This window comes from Juglans regia, chromosome 15 (assembly GCF_001411555.2).
Source record: "Juglans regia cultivar Chandler chromosome 15, Walnut 2.0, whole genome shotgun sequence".
Classification (NCBI taxonomy): domain Eukaryota; kingdom Viridiplantae; phylum Streptophyta; class Magnoliopsida; order Fagales; family Juglandaceae; genus Juglans; species Juglans regia.
Window position 1 is genome coordinate 18,418,559 of NC_049915.1, and position 19,238 is coordinate 18,437,796.

General features: G+C 30.9%; 3 protein-coding genes across 3 annotated transcripts; 2 read left to right on the top strand and 1 right to left on the bottom strand.

The window, feature by feature from the left end:
• The first annotated feature begins 972 nt into the window (after positions 1 to 972).
• On the top strand, positions 973 to 1,816 carry LOC108993103 (auxin-responsive protein SAUR50-like). Its single transcript, XM_018967868.2, has one exon. The coding sequence runs from the start codon at positions 1,044 to 1,046 to the stop codon at positions 1,512 to 1,514; it is 471 nt and encodes a 156-aa protein (XP_018823413.1). The 5' UTR covers positions 973 to 1,043; the 3' UTR covers positions 1,515 to 1,816.
• Positions 1,817 to 8,081: 6,265 nt separating this feature from the next.
• LOC108993032 lies at positions 8,082 to 9,656 on the top strand. Its single transcript, XM_018967794.2, has 3 exons — positions 8,082 to 8,319; positions 8,453 to 8,675; positions 8,951 to 9,656. Exons 1-3 carry the CDS (start codon positions 8,188 to 8,190, stop codon positions 9,307 to 9,309), a joined length of 714 nt encoding a protein of 237 aa, XP_018823339.1. The 5' UTR covers positions 8,082 to 8,187; the 3' UTR covers positions 9,310 to 9,656.
• Positions 9,657 to 11,880: 2,224 nt separating this feature from the next.
• Positions 11,881 to 14,166, bottom strand: LOC108993022. The gene is made up of 2 exons (XM_018967784.2): positions 13,826 to 14,166; positions 11,881 to 12,170 (listed from the first exon to the last, which is right to left on the bottom strand). Exons 1-2 carry the CDS (start codon positions 13,991 to 13,993, stop codon positions 12,123 to 12,125), a joined length of 216 nt encoding a protein of 71 aa, XP_018823329.1. The 5' UTR covers positions 13,994 to 14,166; the 3' UTR covers positions 11,881 to 12,122.
• Positions 14,167 to 19,238: the final 5,072 nt, after the last annotated feature.

Below are 19,238 nucleotides of genomic sequence, written 5' to 3' on the forward strand. Positions count from 1 at the left end.
TAAAAAAATAATTTTTTCATGTCAATACAAGATTTATCCAATTTTTTCAAAGAGTTATTTCTACTCAATAGTAGGGGTGTAACTAATCTTGTTTCGGAAGAAATTCTAAAACTAAACTTGTATATACCAGTTTTGAAAATTTTAGATTCGATACAGACTGATTCATCACCAACATCAAAAGTTTTAATTTTTCCGATTTCGGTCCAATTTTTCAGTTTATTATTTACACGTGTGACACTATATATGTTTAATATTATAATTTTTTTAATACTAAACTTAATTGTGAGAATTTAGTATTTATTATTAACAATTACTAATTATTTAATATTCACTTATAGTAGTATAATATAAGTAGTGTCTAACTTATTAGTGAGATTAATAAACTTGAATAATAAGATTAAAATAGTAAATCTGTGTCTAATTATATTAATATATTAATTAATTTAATTTTATATTGTAAGATTTATAGACTTGAATAATAAAATTAGAATTTCATATTATATTAATTAGTTAGAAATATAACATATAATATATATAATAATAATATAAAAATTAAAAATATATATACTTATCCAGTTCAATTTAAATTAATTTTTAAAATATAAAAATCGATACCATACCGATTTACGAACTAGAATGGAGAACACAACATTTACATCATGATAAAGGGGTTGAAGGGTTCGAACTTGATTCTCCTGTTTGAAAATCAAATCTTATCTCATCTGATCTAAAAGAAACCTTGACATTATTAACGTGACACGAGTTTATTTTTAAAATTTAAATGGATAGAGTTTTCCTATTAATATCAACAATATGCATGGTATATGACTTGTTAATAAATTTTTCAGATAGATTCAGTAAATATTTTAAAAAAAAAAAAAAACTCTATCAAATTAAAAGCCTTAGGGGTAGCTTAGTCTTTTTAGATTCGATAACTCCGAGTCCCACTGCCATACGTGCCATCGTCCCCTCAGTTTTTAAACGTCTCTCAGCTTCTGAACGCTCTCTCCCTCTCTCTCTCTCTCTCTCTCTCTGCGACTCTCATGGCGACCTCCACGAAACGGGCCGAGACGATCCGCCAAATCGTGCGGCTCAAACAAGTCATGCTCCGGTGGAAGTACACGAATCTCCTGCGCCAAATAGTCTTGCCTACCTCCTCTGGCTCTGGTCGGCGCATCCCAGCCGGTTTTCTCGCGGTTTATGTAGGCCCGGAACGCAAGCGGTTTGTGATTCCCACCCGGTTCCTGAATCTACCCGTGTTCGTTGCTCTGCTCGATAAAGCCGAGGAAGAGTTCGGGTTCCAGATAACCGGCGGTTTGGTTCTTCCCTGTGAAGTAGGGTTCTTCGGAGAAATGCTGAAGCTTTTGGAGAGAGATGAAGGCAGATTCGGGAGACTTGGTTTGGAGGAGTTAATGATGGTTTCTGAAGTGAGTTCTGGATCTTGCAGGGAAGCAACGTCACGTGCTTACGGCCATTTGGTCACTCCTCTGATGCAGAAAGCTAGGGTCGTCTGAGTTCTCCTTTAGATTAGCTCAATCTTGAAGCCATGGAATTTTATCTGCGATTACTTCTATATTTGATTATGGGGGTTTTTTGGTTCCAATCATCCTTGAAGCCGTCATTTTTTTAGTTTTTAATGGTAATTTGATGGGATTCAATGAGATGAATGCATGTTTAAACTTTTCCTTTGTTATTTTTTTTATGGATTTTCTTGGATCATCAAATCAATATTATGCTGATGCTGATAATTGTGATGTTGTTGAAGTTTTTGAGTTAATGAGAGTTTGGTGGCAGCCTGCAATATTGATGTTTGCTGAATCTCTGATTTATTTATTTATTTATTTGCAAAACAAACAAAAAGGAATTAAGGATGATATTATTTTTTCTTTCTTTTTTATTTGTTAAAAATAAATATGAAAAATAATAATAATAAAAAGGTCGCCGCTTACCTCACCTGCCTCCATGTTTTTCAATTTTCTAGCTGCTGTTGTGTTCTATGATCAGTTTCTTATTGGGAGTTGCTGAGTGATCTTGATTCAATGTTATTTTTATTTTAGTAATATTACATATAATCGTGGAATGTATAAACGTCGTATAGTCGTTTTGAAAAATTCTGAAATTTTTATGAGTCAAATTCAATCAACGCATCCTTTTTTTTTAAAAAAAAATAAAATTCTGGATATTTTTCAACTACACCCATTATATATCCTAAAAGTTTTGATAGGATAAGATAATAAAAATCTCTAATAGATTTATTTTTAAAAAATAATAATTATAATAATCTGCATGATTAATATATATTTGAAAATAAAGGAAATCATAAAACTTGGTAGATGCTACTTATTGAAATGTGGTGCACATATTTGGAAATAAAACTTGTAAATATAATTTTTAAAATCCAAATAGTTGAAAGTTACCATGATCTGAAAGTTTCTAAATTGAAAATTTCTCCGCTGTAAATTTCTTTGATTTTTTTATTTTTTATTTTTATTTAAGATTTAATTCCGATTTTGATGTTGGCATTTTAAATAGTGTGTAGAGGTGTGAGACTTTTATTTATCACAACTCATATTTTTGTAGGTGCTGATAAGAAAGAAGTTAGAAAATTATTCTATTATCAAAGGGTATGAATATCTAGTAAAGGGCTTACATGAATTTAAATTGTAGATGATGTAATCTGCACACAAACACACGTACAATAGAACCCAACCAAGAGTATGAATTAAATCTCTTCTCATAGATAACATTTCAAAAAAATAATAATAATAAATCCGAGAAGGGAGAAAAACAATTATTTGGCTCCAAAAGCAATTGTTTACACGTTTCATTATTTAATTCAATATTCTAGGTGTTGTATCTATCATTGAGAGAGTGTTAAGATAATAAATATTTTATAAAATCTATCTCTTTTATCCGTTTAAAGTTTTAGAATAATTGCTGATTTCACACTATTTTCATTCATTGTTTTCTTTATTGAATTATTATATGTTTTTCAAAAGGAGTTTTTTCCGATTTTCTTTTTTAATTTGCATTTTGTGGCCGGGTTTGTTCTTCTTCTTATTCTCTTTTTTAAATGGGTCCTTTTTTTTTTTTAATTCATGTGTCTACTTTTTATTAAATAAATTCATTATCCATATAATGACATTTTTATTTAGAGTAATGCTAGATACAGTCATGGATTGTATAAGTATCGTGCACTCCTTTAGAAAAAGAGTAAAATTTATTATTAAAAAATTAATTTTTTTTTGTAGGTCCCATCTTTACAAACTTTTTTTTAAAAGAGTGCGTGGCGCTTGTGTATTCTATAACTATAAATATAATTTTTCTTTTATTTATTAAATATAATAGCACGGATAAGGCATATATATATATATATATATGTATATATATAGTGATCATCACTTACACGTACGCATGCGTGCTTGATTCATGAGGTTTTGAAATTGAGTTTAATTAATTCACATCTGCTGAATCATGCAGCTGATCAAACAGTTCATGCCATGTAAATATATAGGAATTAATACGTAAGAGATTTATTATTTGTATTAACAAATTCCAATTTATAAGAAACGTTCCATTAATCTCACCAAGTACGCATATATGATTCCAAACAACAATTAATGCAGATAGCGGCCCTAATTTTTAACACAAAAAACAAATAATAATTTTTACGTTTAATAATATTTGGCATGTTTAAATAAATTAATAAAGAGTAATACTAGATATAAGTCTTAAATAGACAAATCTCGCGTAGACTATTTATAAAAAAAGTGGGTTCTACTAAAAATAATGGTTTTTTTTAATATTTTTTCAAGGTGGAGTCTACTTTTATACAAAAAATTTTATAAGATTTATCTATTTGAGACTTGTATAAATTATTTTTCAATTTAATAAAATATGATAGAAAAAAAAGACAGATATAAAGATAATGAAATTTGAAGCCTTTAATTGAAAATAATAATTCATAGTGTTTATATGGGTTGTACATGCCTCTTTCAGCTTGAAAGAACCATTTGCTTATTCGCCATGCTTTGTAGGTTTTTTTTTTTCTTTTGAGATTTAGACTAGCTCGTTTGGTTATACATATGAGATGTGAGTTAAATAAATATAATTAAAACATAATTTTTTAATATTATTTTTGTTTTAGTATTTTAAAAATTAAATTATTTTTTATATTTTGTTTGAGAATTTGAAAATATTATAATGATTAGATGAGATAATAAAAGATGAGATGAGATTGTTTGTTTTCACAAATCCGGCCTTATATTTTTTTGTATGCAGTTATTCTATTCCCAAGCTAGTGGTAAACCACATGCATCATCCACATCACTTATGATAAAATTTTATTTATAAGATTTGAATTTTAAAATTTATTTTTAAAATCAAATTATGTGATATAGTAATATTTTATTATTTATGTTATTCATATCGACTTATAAACAGAATTTTTCTTTTTTCGTTAGACCTGTCCTTTCGAATTTGGATACCTTGATGCAAACGTACGTGAACATGTGTAACTCATCACGATCTCTCCATCAAATGAATAGATCAAACCCTTAAAAATTATATACACCCACTTATAAACCTAAGGCTTGAAAAAAAGATACCATTACTAGGGACATACGACTTCAGCCCTTGGAAATTACACAATGATACATTAATATACATGCATTCAAAATACATCGTGATCGTATTTTTAATTATTTGCTATGCTTTGTACGTAGCTTTTTGAGTGATTTGTTCATTATTTTTTTAGTACGAATCCCATCCTTTTGTTTATTATTTGTTATGTTTCACAAAAGTCAAATCGTAGAGTTCATAAAAGTCAAATCTTAGATATTGTTTGAATAGTGAGTTGAGATGAAATGAGTTGAATTGAGATGATTTGTGAATAATAATGAGATATTTGAATTCAGATTAAATGAGTTAGAAATGGTTTGAGTTAAAATGTTTTATGAAGTTTTAGAAAATGAGAAAGAGAAATAGTTGAATAAAAATATTATAAAGTTAAAATATTATTATAATATAATTTTTTAAAATTATTATTGTTTTGAGATTTGAAAAAATTGAATTATTTTTTATGTTTTATTTAGAAATTTGAAAAAGTTATAATATTAGATAATGATTAGATGAAAAATTTAAAAATTTAAAAATGATAAGTGTTTGTGATATTTAGATATTAAAATGAAATGAAATAAGATAAGATGAGATAGAAGGATCTGTCTATCAAAATCAGGTTTATTGCTTGAATTTTTGGATGATGTTATATTGACAGAAGGGAAGGGGTACTGATCGATGGGGTGACCGATGTATGCATTTGGCTTTTTTTAATATTTAAATTAAAAAAAAAATGCATGCACATAATTAGTCACCCTATTGGATCACTCCCTTCGGTCACCCAAGCATTTTCAAAAAAAGAATTTCCATGCAACATAAAATCTTCATATATATGAGTGTGTGCAAAAGTACCCACACAAATTGAATTGGATCAAAGACAGAAAACTTTTGAAATTCGAAAAAAAAAAATAAATAAATCGTGTTTTCTTAATTCCATTTACTTGATTGAAGTTGGAAAGAAAGAACATCAAAGTAATTGCTCCAAGTATTTTAATATAGAAAGTAATATATATACAACATTTTTTACAATAATTTATATAAGAGGAGTGATACAATCACAAAGAGATTATAAAAAAGTAATCTCACAAACTGATGTGATTTTTTATGGTCGGTTAGATCTATTTTACAGTAAAAGTAACTTTACAATCTGACAAACCACATCAAATTACACCAGTTTATAAGATTACTTTTGTATAATTCTTTTATGACCAAAATATTTTTTCATTTTAAAACATAGTCGTAACAAAAATTGTACATATATTATTATTCATTTAATATTGTTGATAAATATATAAAATTTGTTTCTTGTTGGTAGAATATGGGGATGGGTGCCACACCATCACTTAATGTGGGAGTTCAAATAAACTATTGAATCATTACTTGAGACAATACAAGGTGGAATTGAAAAGATCATGCACAAATAGGTCACTAGTGGACCTTTGTCAACCATTGGCTCTTGCTTCAATATTGAGGCATTGGAACTAATTAAGAGGATGACAGCTAGAAATCTTGATCAACGAGGTTTTGAAAAAGATCAAACTTACTAGGCTATAAACAATATTCCAACCAAAAGCATTACTACATGAATTAATAAATATTATAGAAAAATTATACTCATCACCTTTACACTACACACCACATAGGTTTTTATTTATTTATTTTTTTCCCTTAACAAGTATGCGGTGTAGCGATGATGAGTAAAATAACTCAATTAGTTTAGTAGAAATAAAAATAAAAGAAAAAATCTATTCATCATCCTCTCATCATTTTATGATGTGGTATTAGATGATAAGATCACAAGTGAAATATAATAAATAGTCTCTAATTATCTAATACCACATCATAAAATGATGAAATGATTATAGGAATTGGAATAATGAGTAGTATTATTCAAAATAAAAAGAAGTATGGTGTGTGGTGTGTGGGATGAAGAATAGCAAAACTTAATATTAGAAATTTGATCATTTTTAATTTTCCCTAATGCTAACAAATATGACTATGTAGCAAAGTTTTAAATTTCGTACCGTACCGGCCGGTACTGCCGAAATTTTTCATTTCGGCCGTCCGGCCGGTACAGGTATTATATCTATTCCGTACTGATTAAAATACCGGCCGGTACCGGCCATTTTGGACTGAATTTCGGCCTGTACAGGCCTATATTTCGGCTGATACCGGCCGGTACCGGCTGATATTTCGGCCTGTATGTTTTTTTTTTTTTTTTTCATTTTTTCATACTACAAATTTATATTTTAACCCCTAATTTAGACTAGATTATTTATAATTTTTATATATATGTATTTATATATAATTTATTTATATATAGACTATTATTTTGAAATATAATTTTTATATATATTTATATATATAATTTATTTATATATCGACTATCCCGAAACGCTATCCCGAAACAGTACTGATATCGAAATATTTCGTTCCAGTGTCTTGACCGGTACAACGTCCGGTACGGTATTCAAAACATTGCTACGTAATTCTCAAATATGTAAGGATCAGTTTACCATACATGTCAAACTTTAAATAAATTGTTGGTAATGATCCAAGGTTTTAGCTTTTTCATAAACTTATTTGTGTTTGTTAATGGAATTGGAATTTCTGATATCGATGGATACTATTTGATTTTATGGATTTGTAGTATTCGGTTCTCTATTTGTTTTGTTGTTTGTTCTTTTATATAAAGAAAAAAAAATAAAAGAGAAATATCATTGTTATAAAAAGATTTTTTAAAAATAAATTTATAAACTGTTGTAATTTTATATAATATGTTATATCTATTTTATAATAAAAATAATTTTATAATTTGATGTAACAAATCAAACTATATCATTTTATGAGTCTATTTTTATGAAATTCATTTAAGATTAAAACATTCTTAAAAAAAAAAAACTTTAAACATTTTTTAGTTAATATATAAGAATATATTGGAAATGAAAGTCATTACTCATTCGTACATGTTTCCTTTGTTTTTCTTTCTTTTTATTTTAACTCTTGCTCTTGTCATCGCTTTATAAAAATAAGTTTATAAATTAATATATTTTAATATGAGTTTTACTATTCATTATTTTCATACACAATTAATATATCATATTTATTTTTATTTTTTAAAATTTTGTAAATTTAAAGTTTTTTTTAATTTTATTTTTTTAAAATTAATTAAGTTTTTTTATTTATCATCCATAAATTACATATTTAATAAGAAAAAAAATAAAAAAAATTAAGTATGAATCTATAATATATGATATGAAGATGATGAATAAAATTTTTTATTAATACGTTAAACGTAAATTTTTTTCAATATAAATTAAATTTAATGTATTATATAAAATTATATTATTATTAAATAATACTATTATAAATGGATGCAACACAGTCTAGATAAAATAAAAGATAAAAAAATAAAAAATAAAAAGTTTTTAAGGCTTCTGGAAAGGTCTAGACTCTGGAGACAGACCTACCAAAAGAGAAATCCAGAACTCTCTCTCTCTCTCTCTCTCTATTTTATTATCTTTCTTCGGAGTGCCTGTTGGTTCCGTCAAAAGTATCAGAGGTAGGGAAATGGCTGCCTTCATGAGCATGAAAACAACCAAGACCAAGAAGATGAAAAGGACCGACCTTGAGCTCGACTGCTTCCACGACGACTTCTCCGATCTCTCTCTCTCTTCCCCCGCTCGAAAGATTCGCCGCCTGGTACTTTTCCCCCTTTTTCCCTTCCCCTTATTTATTGATCTCTTGCTTGTTGTTGTGATTTTCCTCCTCTCTCTTTCTCTCTCTCGCTCTCTATGCGTTTGTCTAATTACTGTAGTTCGATTTTCTGTCTTAGGATGCGGAGTTGCCGCCAATTATGGAGGAAGAGCCAGAGATTCCTCGGGGAGTACGAGAAGGAGTTGGAGTTACTGACGCTTTTGAATTGGAATCGGAATATCCGTTCAATGATGAGAAGGCCATTGTTCTCTTCAAGCCTTTAAATAGACCTCCTCTTTTACATTCTCCGGCTTCGGATCTCTCTCTCTCCGTTGATTCTCACATAATGTCTGGCTTTAAGAGTAAGCACCCATCGTCCATTCACCTTCCAAGTCCGCGTCTTTCGTTTGTTTGGCAATGATTGAATGATAAACCTGTCATAAACAATTCAAATGTTACATCAGTATAGTCTATTCGGAATACTGCAGAAAATCTTATCCTAATTCTAAGAGAGAGTTTTTTTTTTTTTTTTTTTTTGAGTTACAAACTATATGGAGGAGGATTTGCGTGTTACAAACTGTATGAAGGAGGAGTTGCGTGTTTTTGGTTTCTTAGAAATTTGTGTACTGTTTGGCAGATCAATTATTTGGGTCAAACCAGTATGGTCAAGTAAAATCAGCTGAAGAAGAGGAACCCATAAAAGACGAGAATAATGGTTGTTTGGCTGTTGTTCCTTGGGTTCCATCTCACCGTCGTCCTGCTCCGGCCACCGAGGTTCCCCAGTTGATGGAGGAGGCTGAAGAAATGGTTGCAGCTATGGATATTGAAGAAGATAACAACAAAAGCAATGCGAGCATAGAGCAAAGCCACCCAAGTGTGCATAATATGTACGGTGGAATTGTGGGAAGCGAGAGCTTATATCAGTGGCAGCAACAGCATTGCATGATACCACAGCTTCCCCAAAACACATACACTCCCATTTCATGGTTCCGGTAATAAAATATTTGTAGGGTGTCTAGTCTCCATTTTTGGTCTTTTATTTCTTTGGTTGTGATGGAGGGTAGAGCTGAATTAGAAAATATATACAGTATATGGGATTGGGAAACTGAGTAATGAGAATGGTGCCCCTTTCCTGGTAAGCTAGCTTTTGCTTGGTGGGAAATTATCTTAAGATGTTGATTGGTTTCTTTCAGCTGAAGTCAATTCGGATTTTGGAGAATTAGCTGGTAGAAAGAAAAGGCAAGTATTGGTGTAGAAAAACTGTGCTGTAATGTTCAACCAATGTATAAATTCATGTGTATTTCCTCATACTCAGTCTACACTATGCATTCTCTTTGAATTGATATGGACCTCTTTGATATGGATCTCTTTGACTCGATATAAGTAGTCTCTATGTTATCCTATAGAAACAAAGGACAATTGTCACTTTCTGAATAGGAACTCATTTTCTGGTTAAGTTCAATAGAAATTAGCACTATTTCTTGAAAACAAGACAACCTTTTCAAAATGGATAATGCTAATGAATGTACTTTGATGCAACTACAAGCTTGTAAGAAAGTGTAGACGACGAATGGAAGTCACTTCTAGTGGGAACGTTGCTTATCAAGTGTATATCACCTAGTTTCTTTAACATCATGTACGTACATTCTTAAAAGATTCAATGCTCAAAAGACATGAAGTCGAGACCAAATGATGGTGAAGATTCTGTGAGGATGATGACGGACGCGGCTAGGGAAGAAGATGAGATATTCTACGGGATTATTTAGAATCAAACTTGGCGTTAGTCAATTATATCTCTTAACAAAAACAACATTTTAAGCATTTCAGGTCCAGAACTTTTTTTTATTGGCACCAGATCGATGATGGGATCAGTGTCCTGACTAATTTCGGAAGTGTTTCCTGTAAGTGAACTTGGTATGATTTAAGGTCCTAAAAATTTATAAATCTCATATATGAGGATGCAACTCCCACCCAAAAAGATTCTTCCTTTCCCATCACAAACTTGGGAGAGCATCTTTCTTGCAAAAAACGAGACAAGTATCACGGACGGAGCTGGAAATGTCCCTCGAACACTGAGCCAACCCGTAGAGTTTCTTCCTCTCATTCAGCTCTAAACTCCCGCTTGCAAACATCCTCTGCCTCTGCAGAGCTTTCATGGCCACTTGTCTCGACAACTTTGTCGTTCTTTCTCTGAAGCCAGTTTGTTTTCAGAGATGAGATGAGATGAGTTGAGATTAAAGTTAAAAAATTGAATAAAATATTGTTAAAATATATTTTTTAATATTATTGTTGTTTTGGGATTTGAAAAAGTTGAATTGTTTATTTTATTTTGTGTGGGGATTTGAGAAAGTTGTAATGATGAGGTGAGGTGAGGTGAGATGAGATGAGATGAGATGAGATGTTTTTGGAAAATAAACAAGGCAGTCTCGCTTGCATTCATGTTATCGCCGCACAGCACCTTGCCATTGTACATAGTCCAGCTGGCCTAGAAAATCATCGTTCATATACTTCGACAGACGACAGGCAAAGCTCCGACCATATATGATTGCACCTTTGTTATGTGGGCATGCAAAGCTTGAGGGTTTCTATGCTTGCATTTCCGACAGTCTGAGCATGTCCACAAGTCCATGATATATGCTTTGTTTTGGCTATGGCCCTTGGAACTGATACCGAAAACTCCGAGAGGCATTTCGTATTACAGATATCGTGTCAGCTCTTTTACGTTTGTTTCGTAAGGTGGTCTTTGGAGAACAACATCTTGGGACTTGAACAGACATGATAGAGAGGTCTGAAACCAGAAGCAGCTTTGAAAAGAAGAACGACGGTGGCGATTATTAGCAGATAAAGAGAAGAGGGGAATCTTTAGAAGAGGATTCTGAGACATGACTATTTGAACATTCGATCGAAAGGGTAATTTCTTGCTCGGTCTTCGTCGAGTAATGTTTGGAGAAAAAAATTTGAGAATTTCTAACCTCATCTCATTACCCAAACATGCTCTAAGGATGGCGATCTTATGCTTTTGTTGATTCATTCATGTAGGAAGGAGAACTATAAATTATTTGGTCAATGTAGCAGAAAATGTTTTTCTAGTGAAGAGAAAAAAGAGAGGCTGGAGAAGCATGGAGTCAAAGATATACAGGTCAGTCCTGTCAGCTTAAACTTTCATCCAAATAAGCTTTGGATTTCACATGCTTGAAGTTCTTAGTTGCATACTGATTCATTATCACGTTGTATTTCCACTGCTCTGCAAATGCTTGAACCAGGCAATTGGCCTGCACAATTATGACCTCAACTTCACATATGATAATATGATTCATCATGGGTCTGATTCTGTATGCAAATCCCAGGTAACTAAAAGTAAATACTGCTGATGGTTATGAGACACAGATTTACTGTATAAAATTTTGAAATGATCTTGCTGTATAAAAAGTAATTCCCTAGCTTCTCTCAGGTAGCCAAATAGAATTATAGAATACCTAAAGCCACAAATCACGATAAATTCACCTAAAATCTGAAATTTTAGAAATTAGACTCTCCTATCTCTCCATCACATAAATAAGCAAGAGAGGCCCCAAGGGAAACATGATGAATATATCAGAAAAGACAGAGCTTGATCGTTAAAGATTTAGTATTCTTGACAAGTGACAACAAAGGCGATACAAAGTCCAACAAGCACTAGCTGAACAAAACATACTACAGGTTTTCAAAGAAAATGCATACATTCCCTGTTATGAAAAGGATGATTGTGTGGTCCAATAGAGCACCTAGCTCTATTACTTCCACAATTATTATCAAGCATTTTTTAAGTCTCACAGAAACTTCCTGTACGGTCTGCCTGCATCCTCATCTTGCATATGCTGTAACCACAGTTCACACAAAAATAAAAAAGTGTTAGGAAGCTCAATGAGTTTACTAGAAGTCTGGAATAACAGTTCCAAATATCCTTCATCCTATTAGAAGGGAGAAAAAGTGAAATATCGAAACAAATACTGAATAGTTGTATTTCAAATGGTTAGGAGAGAGGATTGAACAGGATGGCCTTTAATGCAACGTATTACAATTGAGTGATCAAACAAATATTAAATTCTGAAAGCGAAACTACCTTTGAATCAATTAAAATGTTCTACAAAGAAAGCTCGACCACATCACTTTAATAGTAGGGTACAGGTGTACAGGAAGCAATAGATTAAACACATTAGAGGGACGCGGTTTCATTCAACAAGGTTTTACTTGGAAAAATGTGAACATAAGACCTCAGGCACGCTGCTTATTGATTGGGAAAAAAAATTAAGTTCAGGAAACACAGCAAAGATAACTAGAAAGATAATCCAATGCCCTTAAAATAGCAAACGAATGATCTTTCCCCATCACTACCAAGATCACAGAAATTTACAAAATAAAGCATCAGGCAGAAGGCATACCATATAACTCAAAATAACCATATCATACTTCTAAGTGTATAGACTTTTCATTCATTATTACAAAATCAAATAAAAATTAGATCTTGTACACCACCTCTTCCCTTCTTTTCAACGCCTCCCACATTAAAGAGTAACTACCACTCTGGAAGGTGACTTTTTTTTTTCCAAGACTCCCCATTATGAAGTCAATGTGTAAGATGGCTCTATTTTTTCTTCAAGATTTTACCTTTGTCATCAAAGGATGAAACTGTCAATGGATGAATAAGGATGATTTTGATGCCACTCCAGATGTGTTCAAAAAAGTTGTAGCATATAGAATGTGTGACACGATAAAAAAAACTGACCCCACGAATAGGAATCTGTATCAATAGGGGAATTAGTGGGAAAAAAACCCTGCTTTATAAGAAGGCTCATTATACTGACACTGGTACCTGATACTTTCAATGAATCAAGCACCACACTATTTCACTTCCATCAACAGTTGCCGGCCCAAGATTCTAAAATAACCACACCTACAAGAATCTAAAAACTAGAAGCTCAACTGCGGATCGTAAAGCTTTCCCTTTATTTGGAACCGACTCCCTGAGTAGCCTTATTGTAAGATAAAGCCAGAGTAACATCGCTGAACAAAACCCAAATGCCTAAAATTTTAGTATTTCCCAGTCACAATTTTATCAGCACTATATACCCAAAGACTGACGATGGTAACACAGGCTGTCTAAACAAATTTGAACTCAAGTGCTAATTATAAGGCAATGCAAAAATCTCACTTTTAACAGAAATGGAAATCCAGAATCGCATAAATTATATCGAGTAGAAAACACCCAAATGAATGTATTAGTTTCTAACCCCTAGATTTCAACAAATTACCACAACATAAGCAACAAGGTCAACTCGTGCGATTTGAATCATCATCATCATCGATTCAAATGCAAGCAGGCGATTAGATTCTCACACTCAGACTCAAGAAAATCACAACCGAAATCACGGGAGAATAAGCGGCAGATCCACAGAAAGAAACGAAAATGAAAACGATCGCATGAAATGAATTCAGCTAGAAATATTTGAAGAAGGGGGCCATGAGTAATTACGAATTCACGGACGATGCCCTTGTAGACGAGGATGGGGACGGCGAGACCGAAGATGCCGACGAGGGCGAAGTTGCGGCGAGTCCAGCGGAAGTTGTGCTCGAGGTTCTCACGGGCACTGCCCCAGTCCTCTATAAACTTGTTTTTGTTCGCCTCCATTCCTCCCCCCATCTTCTTCTTCTTCTCCTCTCTCTCTCTCTCTCTATTCCTTCTCTTTGACTGCTCTTTCTCTCCACCCGCTTCTGCTCTCTCCACTCCCTAGTCCATAACGCCCTCTATTCGCATGCATTAGCCATTACATTACATTACGTTATACGTCGTCGTTTATTAAAAAGTTGGTTTGTGAAAGAAAGAAGATTTGTGTTCAATTTTGTGAAATTAATGTGAATAATTTCATCTCAACTGTATTTCGTGAGGGAATAATAAATTTCTAAATTTAAATTGTTTGGTAGCAAAGAATTAGGTTTTCTTTCCCCTTTTTAATAAGCAATTCATATTTATTAATTATAAGAAATCCCACAATAATAAATGAAAATAATATAAAGGAATAAATAATAAATGAAACTAAATTAATTTTTTTTATTTTTTTTAGTTGAATACACTTTGAACTATAAGAGCATTCTCATTAGATTAGTCAAATACCATTTAAACTCTTAATTTAGCTAATTTCATCATAAATTGAATTACGTAGCCCAAGCCAAAGTCATCCAGTCCATGGGCTAAAGTAAAGTCAAAGTCGTAGACAAATATGACTTACTCTTTTTTTTTAATAGGTAATCAAAGATATTGTATTCATAGAAATAGACAAAACTTAAATACGAGAAGTATATATGAAGAAATGCCTAGCTAGAGGTTACAATAGAAAGAAAAAGATCATGGACACTAAGTCTGTTACAAACTATGGCCCCTGCCCATGGGAACAATGATTTAAAAAAGAAAACTTTTTGCTCATCTAGTGTTCTCTCTTGATATTAGAAACTTCTTGCGTTTCTCTCCTTCTAAATATACCAACACAAGCATATTGGTACCAACTTTCAAATTGCCGCTACTTCAGAATCGTCATATAGTCATCTCCAACTTGCGAGGAAATCTACCAATCTACAAGGCATAATCTGAGACAATCCAACTCTCGAGAAAAAATCATCTCACATGCCCTTGGCCACCTCACAGTATAAAAGCAAATGATCAACTGACTCCTCATGCTTTACACATACAACAACAATTTCAGATAATAACTCGTCGTTTCCTCAAATTATCTATAGTAAGGATCTTGTCCAAACAAAAAAATTTGCTTTTGAATGAGATTTCGTTTGTCATATGCTCTTTCACGGAAACATAGACTTTCCGAAGTTCATTAACTTTTGATAAAAAGAACTGATAGAGAAAATACATTTCTTAAAATGATTCCAAATCATCTTGTTTCCGACACTCTCTGAAATACTTGCATAATATATTACTGCAAAGAACTCCGTAATAGACTCTAATTTTTAATCTTGAGCTGTCTTAATGAAATTAATATTTCATTACGGGGTGCTATTTGAAAAGATCAAAAAATCAGCGATCGATTGATAGAACTACAATTACAAATTGGTCTACATACGCATACTGGCCTTTTGCTTTAAAGTTGACAATTCATCTAAAAACCCTTTCAATTGAGAATAGTAAATGCTCAGAGAGTAATTCCCTTGAGTTAGAGCAGAAATATCTTTTTTTAGTTGAAATATTCTAGGTCTATTACTCTGTGCAAACCTATAGTGTAAATCCTTCCATATTGCAACAGTTGTATCCATGAACACAATAGAAGAAATTTATTCGAAAATTGAATTGACAAGCCGAGAAATTACCTTATCGTTGCATCTTGTCCACACTGGAAATAGAGGATCATTCTCTCTTGGTTTGCCCAGACTTCCATTGATAAAAAGTTTTTTTGTTCTTGGCACTTATTGCCATAGACATAGAAGAACGCTTCATTGTATGGAAGTTATCTGCACTAAGCAATTGAGTCACCAAGACCGTTCCTAGATTTCCGGAAAAATATAATTGTAAGTGATTATGCGCACTAATACGTTCATTCATTCAATATGATTGGTAAAAAAGTAAATTTTATTACAAATAGTACTAATTTAAATTTAGAATACGAAGATAATAATATTAGTACGCATAATGGTACGTAAATTTACTTGTACATAACAAAACTCTAAATTTTCTCCACGGTGGAAGATGAAAAAAGTACAGAGTTGATGAATCTTTGCACACATTTGTGATTGAAAAGAGTATCCATTACTCTTAGGGGGAAAATTCAAAATTTTGGTAAATCACATATAAAGAGGCTTAATCTTTATAGAAATCTAAAACCCAAAACTGAAAATTTATGAAAATTTTTTATCTCATCATTACAACTTTTTTAAATTATCACATAAAATAAAATAAACAATTCAACTTTTTCAAACCTCAAACTTGCTAATATTCTCCGAAGAAAATGGTATCCATGGCTCTAAGATTTCTCAAAAGAGTAAGGGCAAGGCGAAAGCAGCAAGGATTCAAAGGCCTCTCCAGAGGAGAAAGCAACGAAGAGCTTCAAGGAGTTGGAGCACGTGGGCCGTCAAGAAGGCCAAGATAATCACCCGTTACGGCTTCATTCCTTTGATCATTGTCATCGGCATGAACTCCGAGCCCAAACCCCACATCTCATAGCTCTAAGAGCATTCGCAGGGGCTTGGGCATTTGCCCTGCAATAAAAAATTTGCTTAATAAAGAGTTAGGTTGTGTTTGGCAAATGAAGTCACATCAATCCATCTCAAATAAATTATTAATGAGATTTATTACTTTTTAACTTTTCATAAAAAATTAAAATTTCATTTTAATTTATTTCATGCATTCAAACACATATCTCAACTTATTTACAGTCAAATGCATCTCAATGAGACTCACGTAATATTACTATTTATAGATCAATTTAGATCATATGAGATCACCTCAACATCCAAAATAGCCTTAAAGTCATCTACATTGGAGGAGCTAAAACAAATTCATCTCATGTAAAGTCTATGGTAAATCTCTATATATGTAAAGTTATTGTTGCTTATATATAAAAGTTTCAAATTAATTTTGTACATATTTTTATGAAATTTTGTTTGACAATAAAATTAATTTATGATTGTTGGATATGTTTTATATACTTTGATGTGTAGATTATTAAAAATTATGAAAGCTAAAAAAAAAAAAAAAACTATTTTAAAACAGATATAAAATATATATTAAAGATTAGATAAAAAATTAAATAAATTAAAAATATATATATTTTATTAGTTTAAAAAGTGAAATGCCTAATTCAACGTGGGATTAAAATTTTGAATTAATAGGCAAAAGGTAAAATGTCACATTTTATTCAAAATTTGCCTAAAATTTTAACTAGGCGAATGTGAATGCTTTTAACGACGTGATTTTTTATGGATTTTGTGCATGTTTAGAGAAAGAGTAATGTTAAGCATAAGTTATAAATAGATAAATTCTGTCCAAGTTATTTGAAAAAAAATCAAATAAATTCACTAAAAAATGAATAGATTTTTTTTTTACACTTTTTTAATATAGAATCTACTTTTTTATAAAGAAATTATGCGAGACTTGTCTATTGAGACTTGTACAAATAATTTTTCATATTAAATACAATCTTAGAGTGTGAAAATCTCTTACACTTCATTTGAAAAAAAAGATGATCCATCATTTAAAATAATTTTTTTATATATATTTTATATTTATCCACTTTTTTTCAAATAAATGTGTGAGACTTACACACGCTAAGACTTCAAATATGTTTCTCATTTTATAAAGAGTTGGTTCTAAAAGAATTATAAGTATATAGAATGCGTAAACAAAGATTAGGATAGTTAACATATATGTATGAGGTATAATTATTACTTATATATATATATATAATAGTAAAGTTTATATTTCTACTTAAAAAATATAACAAATAAACCAATGAACTTCGAGTATCTATAAGAGTAAGGGCCTCTTTACTAATAGAGCAATCCTACACAACCTCCATAACCTTCACACACCACATTTTTTTAAATTTTAATACTTTTTAATATTTTTTAAAATTTTTTTTTGAGATTATTATTTTTAAAATAATTTAATTTTTCTATTCATTATAAAAATATGAGGTGTGTGGAGGTTGTGTAGATTTTTTCTTACTAATATAATTTTTCTCAAGTATTTCTAAATTATTATATTACTATTCATAAATAATTTATTATTATTTATAAATTATTTTACTATTATTTACAAATTATCTAAAATATTCTTAACATCCTAACACAGCCTACGTGTTAAATGGCATAATCATTCCTCTAAAAACCCATTTTTGGATTCGATTCCAATGAAATATTAGGTATATGAAATGAAATATATTCCATAATTGAAAGAACTTATTGCATGAATATTCATTCTTAAAGAAAAATGATCCACATACAACTTTTTTTATAATTTTTTTTGCATATTCATGTTTTAAATAAGGAATATATTTATAAAAATAAATGATAAAAATAATATCATTTTATTGAAATACTCTCGATTTAAAATATAGTTATATAAATAATTGTAAAAGATATTGTATTGTTACTCTGAAGTTGCTTTTGGTTTCCAAACTTAATTGATCTCAGTTAAGTTTAGTCTAACTTTAAATTTAGTCTAACATCTAAATACTCAACTTTTAAATTATTAAACTCATCCAAATTCAAAATCTTTTTACACGTAAGATTTACAATCTTTTTCAATTTAAAACATCTTTATACACGTGACTCATAACTTTTTTCAATTTTTTATAAACAATACTAAATTTATCTTAACATTCAAATACAGTTTAAACTCAGTTTAGATTGATCTTATATAACTCTCTCTATTATTCAATTCACTACTATTCATAAAAAAATTTAACTTATTTAAATTCAACTCAACATTTAAATGCACTCTTCATCGAAATTAGACCAAGCTGAAAGTAAGATCTTGACTCTACTTGAATTAAAATAAGGAAAATGGATTATAAAATTTTAAAATAGAGTTTTTCTGGGCATCAGCCCATAGCCGCAGCACACCCGTGCTTTGGTTTTTTTTTTTTTTTCACCCAGTACACTTAGTGTGCAGCGGCTGTTATGAACAGTAGAGTGCGATTTGTATTTTCTCTTTAAAATATGCAAGTTTCATAACTTGTGACAGGAAAGTTGGTACGCTCGTGGTCTTTCAACTCATCGGCCTTCCCGCATAAGCCTCTGTTGGTATTGTCGGGCCCATTAAACGGGATTGGAAAGACCTCTTCCGAAAAATTTGAGATTCATACAAAAAAAAAAAAAAAAAAAAACCTTTTGAATGTATCCTACATTTTAAAAAAAGAGTATACACAATTTACGCACTTAAA